Source organism: Arachis ipaensis, chromosome B05 (genome assembly GCF_000816755.2).
Source record: "Arachis ipaensis cultivar K30076 chromosome B05, Araip1.1, whole genome shotgun sequence".
Taxonomy (NCBI): domain Eukaryota; kingdom Viridiplantae; phylum Streptophyta; class Magnoliopsida; order Fabales; family Fabaceae; genus Arachis; species Arachis ipaensis.
Window position 1 is genome coordinate 124,872,521 of NC_029789.2, and position 12,888 is coordinate 124,885,408.

The following is a 12,888-nucleotide window of genomic DNA, read 5'->3' on the forward strand; positions in this document are numbered from 1 at the left end:
ATAAAAATGTTATGAGATACAAAATAAGTCTCTAAAAGTTGTTTAAATACTAAACTAGTAGCCTAGGTTTACAAAAAATGAGTAGACTATGATGGATGATGCAGAGATCCACTTCTGGGGTCCACTTGGTGTGTGCTGGGCTGAGACTTAAGTAATTCACGTGCAGAGGCCATTTGTGGAGTTGAACGCCAGTATTTATGCCAGTTTGGGCGTTCAACTCCAGTTTTTGATCCTTTTCTGGCGCTGGACGCCAGAATTGGGCAGAGAACTGGCGTTGAACGCCAGTTTACGTCATCTATCCTTATGCAAAGTATGGACTATTATATATTGCTGGAAAGCCCTGGATGTCTACTTTCCAACGCAATTGGAAGCATGCCATTTCGAATTTTGTAGCTCCAGAAAATCTACTTTGAGTGCAGGGAGGTCAGAATCCAACAGCATCAGCAGTCCTTTTTCAGCCTGAATCAGATTTTTGCTCAGCTCCTTCAATTTCAGTCAGAAAAGTACCTGAAATTACAGAAAGACACACAACTCATAGTAAAGTCCAGAAATATGAATTTTTCCTAAAAACTAATGAAAATAGACTAAAAACTAACTAAAACATACTCAAAACTATATGAAATTAACCCCAAAAAGCGTATAAAATATCCGCTCATCAGTGCGCATAAGCGAGAGCACCATAATTGAATGCTTGAAAAAATTTATTGAATGTGTCATTTCGGTGTTTGAGAATGAATACTTATAAAAACCAAATTCAAATGATGTACAACGCTTGCTACAGATAGCGAAGGTCGTGGCTTTCCTGGCATTTGGATAGCATCGACTATGCATTGGCAATGAAAAAATTGTCCAAAGTCATGGAAAGATATGTACATGAGTGGTTATCGACTTATCATAGGGTTGCAACCATAGTACTTAAGGTTATAGTATCTTTAGACCTTTGGATATGACATGCATTCTTTGGATTTTCTGGTTCAAATAATGATATCAACATGTTAGATCATTCATCAGTATTCGATAATATTCTAAATGTTCGTGGTCCTCTGGAGGTAAATTATATTATCAATGGTAATAATTATACTATGGGATACTATTTAGTACATGGTATTTATCTTGAATGAGTCACATTTGTCAAATCAATGTCAAAGTCACAAGGAGAGAAATGCAAGTTATTTGCACAATATCAAGAAGGGCAAAGAAAAGACGTGGAGCGAGACTTCAGAGTGTTGCAAGCACACTTTGCAATTATACGTAGTCTAACGTGCTTTTGGAAAAAGAAAAAGATTGTAAACATAATGAGAACTTGTATTATATTGCATAATATAATTGTTGAGGATGAAAGAGACACTTATGCAGGAAATTTTGCTCAAGGCCTAAAGTATGACGATGTTAAAAATAGCTTATCACAATCTCAGTTGGAAGAAGAAGATTTTGCATCATACCATCAATTTCTTCAAAAAAATGCCCAACTTCGGAATATGCAGCAACATCCACAACTAGAAGAGGACTTAATTGAACACATATGACAATTTCACAAAGTTTATCATCAATTATAGAATTTAACTATATTTTTCTTTATATTAAGTAATTTTGCAAATTAATTTAAACTTAAATTATATATTGCATATTATTGTTATTTATGAAATTATTAATTTTTTTAGAATATTTATAATGTAAAAATTGATGTAAAAAAAAAATTTTTTTTTAATGACAAATGAACTATAAATAGAAATTGAACTTAGTTCTGTCCGGTACTCCGGTATTAGGATGCAGGTTTTTTGCTACCAGCGTCTAATAACGAGGTTCTATATAGAATAAAGAAAGATGAGGCGAGGTTGGATAGCGCTAAAATCCATCCCTACGCGAGCCATTGCCATCCTACTTCAAGCTAAAAATTAGGAAATAGATCTTATAGGTCATCATACATAATTCCCTCACAAAAATCTTTGAAGAGATTGAGAAGTCTTCCTTGAACCTTGCAGGATACCAGGACCTGCCTTCCAACCCACCATTTTCTCTGGTTTGAGGTAAGCAACTAAGCATCTTGGTCAAAGGCAAATATAAAAACCGTTACGGCATTTGTAATGAAGCATACAAGATAACTACTGTGTGCCCTATGATTCAAGGCCGATTAAAGATCAGGGAGAGAGTTTTGAAACCAAATGCCATGGTTCACTTTTATTCGTCAATTTTCCATATCTTGTTATACCAAATTTATTACATTTTACTCACGTCAAGGGAAAGGTACACCGAAATTCATAAAATGAAAAATGAGCATACTAGTAGCCTCAGGCGTTCATCAGTTTTATTTCTTACAAAACAAAAGGTGTTCAAAGTTTAAAGCTGAAAACACTCAAAATAAACAGCAGAACAATTATTGCAGTTCATACATTTCTGATTCCTTTTCTTGAGGGTCACCACAATTGAAGAGTCGAATGCCTTAACATGTCTGCTTTAGCTTCACCGGTATTGGGGTGCTAGTTGACCTTCCTTCACGATGTAGTTTTGTTCTGGGAAGTCTTCACCCCTGAAGTGCCTATCAAGCATGTCTTTCACGCCAGCAGCATAACGCAACTAAATCGATTTTCATTTTATTATTCATTAGTACTCCATTATGAAAGACACAAAAGCAGTTAAGGAAGTTAGGTACTGGAAAAGAGAGTATTGTTATTTCGAAAAATAACTATCATCACTCATCAGCACGATAATAACAGTTATATTAATATAGAAACAATTTCTCAGGAGAAAGTATCATGATACCACTTCTCCCAAAAGTTTAAACCGATAAGAAGTGGCACATGAATGGTTATATCTCTAATAGGAGGTAAGGAAATATGTTGAAACTTAAGAAACTTACCTGTGCATCTATGGTGGTACCAGAAATGTGAGGAGTCATGGCATGGTTTGGCATGTAGCGCCATGGATGATCCTTTGGAGCTGGTTGTGGGAACCACACATCACCACTGTAGCCTACAGAAATAAGAGATTCGAAACAATTGCATGACAGAGAAATTAACAAATAAGATTAGCTTTAACCTTTATGAAATTTGAATAACTCTCTGCTGATTAGATAAAATTTCTTGTGTTAGAGTTACTTGAATGATAGTTGATCGTTTAAAAACACAAATATTTGTCAGCTTGTTTCCGAATTACCTGCAATGTGCCCACTGGAGCAAGCATCAGCAACTGCTTGCGTGTCCATGATTGCCCCTCGAGCATTGTTGACAATAAGAACACCCTTCTTGCACTTAGCAATCCGATCTTTGTCGAACAATCCCCTGTGTCACAAAAATAGATTTATTAAACCACTTCTTAGTTCTTGCATCTATTAGGTACAAAACAACTCATGTGTCTCTAACAACTTAAACTTTTGGAAGAAATAATTCATGACATGACAAAAGAGATTTTATTACAAAAGGTCTTAGAGTTCTTGATATATAAAATCATTCATATGTCTTTCCGACTCTACCCAAGAGGTTTAACTTTTCAGAGAGATGATTTTTGATAACTACTAAGCAATGACCAAAGAATTCCTATGTTCAAATTTAACCCCTTGTCTCATCCCAAGAAAGAAAAAGAAAAAAAAGATAGAATATACATACACACCGTTCAATTTCCTTAAGAGAAGGCATTGTGATTTGCGCATGAAAGTTTTAAAAATTATAAATGATTTAACTAGTTGGTATAAACTACTAATGCAGAAGGAATTATACCTTGTCTTATCAGTGAGAGGCATGTTGATAACAATTACATCACACTTTGGAAGCATTGCATCAAGGTCCTCCTCAAACTTTGCTCCAATTTGGTTCTCCAACTCAGGATCCATCTTGAGCCGATCGTGATACAGAAGATTACAGTTAAAGGGTTTCAACCTTTGTAGTAAGAGCTTGCCAATTCGTCCAGCACCAACAGTTCCTATAGTCTTTCCTTCAAGATCGTAAGCTCTATAAGCAATGCCGGCAACATTCCAGTCACCAGTAACAGCTTGCTGGTAGCCAGGCAAGAAATTCCTCAATAGGATGAGGATCCGCAAGAGCTCATCCTCTGCAACCGACACCACGTTACTTCCTGTGACCTCGGCCACAGTTAAGCCGGCAGCGGCCGCAGCATTAAGATCAATGTGATCGGAACCAATTCCAGCAGTCAACAGCAGCTCTAAATTCTTAGCTTTCTTAATTCTTTCCGCAGTGACATATGCAGGGTGAAATGGTGTAGATATGAGGACATGGAGATCAGGAATGTGTTTCTCAAGTACTGGTAGACATACCAAAAAGTAGCCATAAGCCCATAAGTCAAATGAATCATAAAGTTAAAGCAGAAAATTCAGTATAAGGAGAAAGTAATTATCCATGCATAGATAAAAGAATAAGATTAATTTTGACACTCCGACATTTTTATACATAAAAATCAATATGTAAACATTAATCTCATTCCTGTTAATAAAAAGTTATGTACTGTGACCAATCAAATCTCACCATTTTGTATGACTCTTGTAATAGTTACAGTAAAATATCTATATAGTTGGTATATTTGTAGGTATATAGAAACTAAATTCAAAACTTAAAATGATACTGACCAGAATCTGGTCCTTCTTTGTCATCAGTGACAATGTACTCATGACCCTGTGATTCAAGCCACTCGCGAATCCCCAATGCTCCTTCAACACAACCAACGAAATTGGGATTCATGGAAGCATACTCGTTTCCTTTGTAGAAAACTCCCACAATCTTCTTTTTTCCACCAGAAGCCTATTCCCAATAAACAAAGTATTAAGGGGTGAGATTATACATAATCATGGTCTGCCAATAAACCAAATTCAACTATGTTTTGGACAAAAGCAGAAGCATAATTTAGGAGGGAGTCTCAAATAATGCAACAAAAAATATACATATTATTTTTGTGTAATAAATATATATATATTCATTCTCATGAGAAAGAATGATTAATAGTTGTTTAACTAATTATACAATGATTAATATTTTCTTAAATTTTTTTAATTAACGACAATTAGATTTAAACTTACGAACCCATGCATATTACTCCAATGTTTCACCCACTATATAGTGCTTTAAGTTAACAATTAGCATCTTAATCTCATCAGATCTCTTGGTAACAAATATCATCAGATTTAATATTTTTTTGGAAAAAAAAGCATAATCCGTCTGAAATAATCATCGACAAAAAGAAGTCTGAAAAGAATCCTAATTAATTATTAACTAAGATAACAACATTATTAGTAGTATAATATTTTAAAAAAGAAAAACAGATAAGCGTGATGTGTGAGAAGAGTGGTGATTGGTGGCGCGAAACGCGTGTAATTGTGAGATTAGTTTTGAACCCCAAACACACTACCTCCATCTCCGTGATCGACACGGATCAAGCATGCAAGAACATTATCAACAACCACAACAAAAAAAACAACCTTTCAATTGAACGAAAAGCTAAGCTAAAGCTAAAATTGAACAATTGAGAGAGAGAAAAGAAAATAGAGTGGGTAGTATAAGTGTTGGTTACATGAATGTTTCTGGTGAAGGTGGAATTGGAAGAAGTGAGGAGTGAGCGAGCCGCAGAGGAAGCAACACGTTTCGCCAGCATCGCCATCTTGCTCTTTGCTCTAAGAAAATGTGAGAAAATTGAAAGTAATGAAATGAAATTAGAGGATCGGAGAGTGTGATGAAGATGAGAGTAGAAGGAGTAGAATGAAAGTATTTATATAGTAGAAGAGAAAGAATCTTTTTAGATAGAAAGAAAATCAGCAGTCATAACAGGGATGAAGAGAGAAAGAGAGAGCAGAGCAGACATGAACACGTGATGAAACTAAAGACTTCACTCACCTAAGGAAGGGATGAACCGAATTTTGGCACCTTCTTACTTAGCTAGCTTGGTTTTGTGTTTTTTCCTGGTCCCTCGCTCTCGAGTGTCTACTGTTTAAGTACGTCTGACTTTCAAAGACCGTATGTATATACATGAGAAGATAACAAAAAAATTAATAATTTTGATAGAGCGTTAATAAAATTTATTATTTTTAATTATTTTTTAGTTAATAATATTTAAAAATATATTATTAAATTATTAAATTTAAAAAAATTAAATTGATAATTAAAAATATTAATAAAAAATAATAATTTTTATTCGTATTTAAATTTTTTTAAAAAATAAATATTTATGATTATTAATGAATTTTAGAATTTTTTTTCTCTTGTTATATTTATTTAAAAAAATTTAATACGTCTGTTCCGAGACTTACTTAAAATCAGGATGATTTGAATTTGAACGTGAGGTCCAGACGCTTTTAGGTGAAAGATTTGACGTCATCTTCTGTAAGGATGAAGTTATCCGAATTTTTCGTAACGAGATGGGGGTGGTACCTGCAAGAGACTTTGATGCTTAAGATAGCAAGGACTTTAGGCAGATTTTTGGTAAATTTTTACTAGATTGGAATTCAAAAAATATCCGAGGGTGTCAAGATATTTATAAGTGTAGAGGTAGAGTCAATAATCACTCTTTGAGTACCTCCACCTTTGGTGGTGGGTTGGTTAGTCCCTTTTTGTAGGAAGGTTATAGAGATCTCATTTCTAGATGAATAGGAAAGATTGCAGGAGTTAGTTACTGATAAAGATAAGTAGGGCTAGGCTAGCGTTATAATATCTGTTGATTGGACTTTGTTCATTTTGGACCTGACTAAGTGGTGGGCCAGGGCATGAACAGTGCTCTTACCTAAAACCGAGCTTCACTGGATCGGGCTCAAGTATTCCCAAGTCAATCTTGATCTCTTGTAGCTTTCATCCTATCACGTCGGGTATACCGCCTTCCTCGAAGTTATATCGGGTACTCGACGTATTTTTTGAATCTGAATATTACGTCTTTTTGTAGCCGTTCGTGCATCTTTTCAATTACCTTGGTAACCGTGCATGTTATTAAATAAGGGATAAATTTACTGTTTTCTCTTTTTTCTTTTTTGCTTCCACTCCTTATATTTTACTTCTTTTTCTCTCAAGAATTTTTTTCTTCTTCTTCCCTATGACTTTATTTTCGTTGATCTTCTTCCAAGATTTCTCTCTCTTAGGATTCTGCTTCAAATCTTTGTTCGTGTTACTTAAAACATTTGGAATTGCCTATTCACTTTGTTGTTGCACGCATTCCTTATTGCCTTTTGTTCTTCAACAAAGTAGGTTTTTCTTTCATTACTGTTGTTTGCTGGTTGAAGTTTCTTGATGGATGAAACTATTGATTCTATGCTTTTTTGCGAGAAATGATCTTTGTAGAGGGTTTTTGAAAATACAACCTTTTGCCACTACTTATAGAGGTTTCTTTTCTTGCTTTTTAGGAAATGTATTTATTTGCAATGATTTTTTGGTTGTTTTGTAGTAGTAGCTTTCATCGTTTATCATCTTTGAAGGTCACTCATCTATTATGAATTTTGTTGTTGGTTTTGAATTTCGGGCTTAACTTTGTGGTGCGAATTTTGAGAATGTCCACAACTGAACCTACAAGTGTACCGGCTCGTCCAAGTAATACCTCAAGTGAGTGAGGGTCAATCCCACGAGTACTGATGGATTGAGCAATAATGGTTGACTAATTGGTTTAGTCAGACAGACAGAAAAAGTTGGTTTTATGGTTTTCAAAGGCATTAAACAGTAAATCAGAGAATGAGAGGGCAAATAATGAGTTGATGTAGAAATCAATGAGAGAAAATCTTACCAACTATTTTAATCATGCAAGATTTATTTCATGGGAAACTGTAATTGACTAAACCCTAATCTCTTAGTGATTTAGTCTCCTCTAACCTTCATCAACTGCCAATTTCTTAGTCACTTGATTCTGATTAAAGGGTTAAGTTCAAATCTAGTTTATGGCCACAAAAATCCTAATTATCAAAAACTAAGAGGATTATATGTCACGTATCCCAATTAGTTCAAGTAATTAGCAATTTAGGAGGAATTTACTTTCAAGCTGTTGTTCAGGTGAGGGACCTCTTTCAAGGATCACAAGAACGCATATAAAATAAGGGTCATACTCTCATTCCACCCAAATTCATAAAATGAAGAACGAAAGTAATCCTTGAAAATTAATCAATACATTAATTAAAATAGAAAAGTAATAGTCTTAATCCATAGAAATAAACAGAGCTCATAACCTTAACCAAGGAGGTTTAGTGGCTCATGACTTACAGAGAAAACAAGGGTTCTAAAAAGTGTAACGTACGGAAGTGAGAAGATCCCCCTAAAGGTGAATCTTTTTCCTTTTATATCTAACCTAATTTGATTTTAAAATCAAATAAAATAATAAATCCTAAAACTAAAAGATATTGTTTGTAAATAAAAATTACAAAAATAAAATAAAAGATAACTAATAAAAGCTAAATCCACTTGTGCTTCCTTGATGGGCTTTAATTCGAATTGCTTGGTGCTAAATGCCAATTGGGCATTTAGCGCCCAAAGTGGATAGAAGGCTCCCTTAGCGTTTAGCGCCTAAGGGGATAGCTTTGAATCTTCTCCTTTTTGCTCAAAATTCTGTCAAACTGATCTGAATTTCACTTGAAATCATAAAAACACTAAAAGAACTCAAAGTAGCATTCAAAGAGGATTTTTGCACTAAAATATAATTAAACTTAATAAATTCTAACTAAAACTTACTAGAAAATAAAGAAAAATGGGTACAAAATGCTCACGCATTACTTTGTGCCCCCAAATGGTGCCATTTTATTCTGATAATGGTGCCATTTCGAATCCTAGTAGATAGGCGACATTTTTTATCTCTGCTGTTACTACGATAAGGTAATGGAAGATTTGGATCCTTTTCCGAGTTCGTGAAAACGATCCGACTTCTTTGAGCTGTTTGTTTCTTGTAACCCTGTACCTGACTTGTAGTTCATGAGTTTTGTAGTGACAGAGCTTCATTTTAGTTTTTTGTAGATATAACCCATTATGTCTCGTTCGGTAATTCTCAGCATGTCATTTAAAGTTTCTCTTGGTTTAGATTGGGTAGATATTATTGTCATTTCTGCTGGCCCCGTAGTTGACAATGAATATGTAGAAAAATTTCATTTACAGCATAGGATTTGTAGAACCCAAGAGGACGAGAGGAAGTATGAGTTAGTAGCTCCTGACCCAAAGGATAGGATTTGCTTCTCCCGACTTAGCAACTCTGAAAACCACTTTCTTTTCATGTATTGTTTGTTTACTAGGCTGGGGGTAACACTTCCATTTACTGATTTTGAGAATGAAATTCAGTGTGTATGTAAAGTAGCTCCTTCTCAACTTCATCTAAATTCATGGGGCTTTATGAAGGTTTATTAACTAATAAGTTGAGAGCCTAATATTCCTTTTTCTTCCAGGATTTTCTTTTATCTTTTCCAACTTATCAAACATTTCAGCTCAAAAAAAATATTGGTTTTCCTTCCGAGCTATTCAATGTCGGAAGAATTTTTCAATTTTTCATGAGTCCTTTCATGACTTTAAGAACTATTACTTTAAGGTCTGATCTATTGAGGGTGCCCGACCTTTTTTCTTTAATGAGAGGGATGAACCTATCTTTAGTTTGTACTGAGAAGAGGTCTCTAACGCCATTAAATACAACCTTGTGGATCTGGATATAATGGCCATTTCTCAGGAGTGTTGGGGTCGAGCTCCTCACCTCAACACGAAGAAATTTTTGATAGGCAAGTCGAGTTATGTTCGTACTGAACTAGGTTGTTAGCTCTTTCATTTTGTAGATGCCTTTCTTATATCTGTCCGATTTATGTAACCTTAGTCTCTGTTCTTATTTTTGTTTTTCTTTTTGTAGCAAGGATGACCAACAGTTTGGATGCTTTACAAAGAGTTTGGCAAGCGAAGAAGAATGTAGTTGCTTAGGCCATCCAATTAAAAGAGGCCGGTAAGTCGGGCGATCTCTGTTCTCCTTCTAAGTCAGAGCCGTCCTCTTCTCAGTCCGTTAAAATTATCCTTCCTTCTCCCCCCTTTGAATATAGAGCCTCTACCTTGGACAGTTCCCCTGTGCCCCCTATACTGACTTGGGTTCTCGGAAATGCAAAGCTCCATCTTCCGAGTTCGGTAGTCCATACGACTAGGGTTTCAACGCAGTGGCTTTTTGTGAGGAATATATCCTTACTTATAGTTCTATAAGTATAGATGATGTTTTCCTCAGAAGGCATTTGGAGTTATTGGCTCGAGGAGGTATTCGGACGACAGGGGTGTTTTTAGCCCTTGTGAAGCAATTGGAAGCAACTCCACTTGGCACTATTCAAAAAGAGTTTACCGATCTTCGTCCTGAGGTTGCTTCTTTTCGGGAGGCCAAGTCGGAGTTAGAAGTTGAAAAAGGGGGTTTCTCAATACTGATCTTTCCAAACTTCACGATAAGGTAAAGCAATACGAGGTTAATTGCACTATGGCAGAGGGATTGTAGAAGAAGGCTGAGAAGAGTTATACTTGTGTGTTTGGGGAGAAGCTAGACCTGAAGGAGGAACTGGCTAAGCTGAGGGAGAAGTATGGGTGTTTGGAGGAATCGGTGGCCTTGTGGATGGATGAGATGGCTAAGAATCTGAAGGCCTAGTTACGGGTTCTTACACCCGAGGTTGACCTCTCTCCCATTGATCTCGACAAAGTCATGATTGATGGAAAGATTGTTTCTCCTGAGGTTGACACTGTTCCTACTGAGAACCCGAAGACCTCTACTGCCCAAGTTGATGAGGTCTTTTTGGACTCTCCTATCCGAACTACTGAGAATCCTCCTAACTCTGTAATTTGAGTTGGTGAGACAGCTAACATGATTATCAAGGAGCAGGACCCTCCTCCTACTTAGTTTTATTTTCGAACTTTTATCTTTGTTTTGGTGGTCCAGTTTGTGGGTCTTTGAACTTTTTGTCTTTTGTAATAACCATAGTCTGGATGATGTTTTACCTAGGTTTGGGCTTTTAAAAACTTCTTCACACTTATTTTGTCATGTTATAAGTGTTTATAGTTTTGATCTGCATAATAGTAGATTTGTTTTCTTTCTTTATAACAAACATGTTCTCTTTTCTACAAATCTTTTTCTTTATAACTCGGTTGTTCTGAATTATTTTTAGTTGTTCCAACTACGTGAGATTGGTAGTTTTTGTTGCTAAAAAATTTTTACAAGTTATTTCTGACTCTCTTTTAAGCTCGTTTTGGTCGAGTTATTCTATGCGGTCGGATTACTTGTTCTTGCTATGTCAACTTGGGGAGGTCGGACACTTATTTAAATCACCGCCTTTGTAATAAATTTTTATAAGGTAAGGTAATGATTTGTTCTCCTAATCTAGAGACTCAATGATACTCATTCCGACCTTAGGAGGTCGATTATATTTGTTTTATCAAGTTACTCTTGCGATTCATTTTAGTCTTGCCTCTTTTAGTCACTGGTTTTGTGTATGAGTAGTTTTGATGAGGTCAGACTATGATCTCTTTTTGTGCTTTATCGAGCTTAAATTGGTGCGTATAGTAGAACAATCAATCATAGAAAATGATGAATTATCATTAATGAAAATGATTTACAGACGCTATTTAATACTAAGAGTTTTCTTGTCTTAACTCCTAGCCCTTTCTATGATGACTCGTTAAACCCCCTTCAGAAAAATCCTTCTAAAAAAAATCATGAAGTCGGAAAAAGGAATACATCAGGGAGCAAGGTTCGCTTTCTAGCTATAGTATATCTTCATGTTGCATGCGTGTCATGACCTAGAAAACTCGTTCCTTGTAGGTTGGACTCTTTGTAGTAACATTTTTCTAAGACTTCAAGAATCTTGTAAGGTCCTTTTCAATTCACAGCCAACTTTTCTTCGCCCAATTTTTGTACCCCGATGTCATTCCTTATCAGTACGAGGTCATTCATGACGAAATTTCTTCTGATGACTTTCTTGTTGTACCTTGTGAACATCCTTTGCTTTAATGCTTCTTCCCTTATCCGAGCTTGCTCTCGAATTTCTGGAAGGAGGTCGAGTTCTTTCTTTTGAGCTTAGATATTTTTCACTTTATTGTAGAATCTTAGCGTTGGACTTTCTTTATTGACTTTTGCAGGGATCATGGATTCTATATCGTAAGCAAGTCAGAACAAAGATTCTCTAGTTGTAGAATGGAGAGTTGTTTGATATGCCCATATAACTTAGGGGAGCTCCTCATCATATGCTCCTTTTGCGTCTTGTAGTCAGCCTTGAGCTCAGCCAATATGACTTTGTTTGCAGCTTCTGCTTGTCCATTGGCTTAAGGGTGCTCTACTGATGTGAATTGATGTTTAATCTTAAGGCTTGTCACCAAGCTTCTGAAGGTCAAGTCGGTAAACTGGGTATAATTGTTAATAGTGATGGAAAATAGAATTCCAAATCAGGTGACAATATTTTTGTAGAGAAATTTTTGACTTCATTGAGCTGTGATAGATGCCAAAGGTTCTGCTTTAATCCACTTAGTAAAGTAGTCAATCCCTACTATGAGGTATTTCACCTGCCTGGGTGCTTGAAGAAATAGTCCGAGCATGTCCAAACCTCATTTTGCGAAAGGCTGTAGTGAAGTAACACTGATGAGCTCCTCCGTCGATGCTACATGGAAGTTGGCATGTATTTGATAAGGTGGGCACTTTTTGACGAAGTCGGCCACTTTCCTTTGTAAGGTTGGCCAATAAAAACCAGCTCGTAACACCTTCTTAGCTAGTGACCTTGCTTCTAGATGATTTCTACGAATGCCATTATGGATTTCTTCTAGGACCTCTTCAATCTTGGAGGTTAGAACGCACTTCAGTAAGAATGTAGATACTCCTCTTCTATAGAGGATGTTGTGAACCAGAGTATATTTCTGTGCTTCCTTTATAAGTCTCCTTTCTTCCCTTTCTTCTTTAGGGAGAATATCGAATTTGAGATATTCGAAAATAGGAGTCATC

General features: G+C 35.8%; 1 protein-coding gene across 3 annotated transcripts; it reads right to left on the reverse strand.

Annotated features, from left to right (window-relative positions):
* On the reverse strand, positions 2,151-5,961 carry LOC107644029 (formate dehydrogenase 1, mitochondrial). Of its 3 annotated transcripts, XM_016347802.2 has the most exons (7): positions 5,835-5,961; positions 5,515-5,614; positions 4,577-4,748; positions 3,714-4,254; positions 3,154-3,278; positions 2,858-2,970; positions 2,169-2,574 (listed from the first exon to the last, which is right to left on the reverse strand). In XM_016347802.2, exons 2-7 carry the CDS (start codon positions 5,599-5,601, stop codon positions 2,461-2,463), a joined length of 1,152 nt encoding a protein of 383 aa, XP_016203288.1. In that variant the 5' UTR covers positions 5,602-5,614; positions 5,835-5,961; the 3' UTR covers positions 2,169-2,460. The 3 variants fall into 3 exon arrangements, with proteins under 3 accessions (XP_016203287.1, XP_016203288.1, XP_016203290.1); XM_016347801.1 differs by having other exon boundaries at positions 2,151-2,574; positions 5,515-5,836; XM_016347804.2 differs by lacking the exon at positions 5,515-5,614 and having other exon boundaries at positions 5,835-5,853.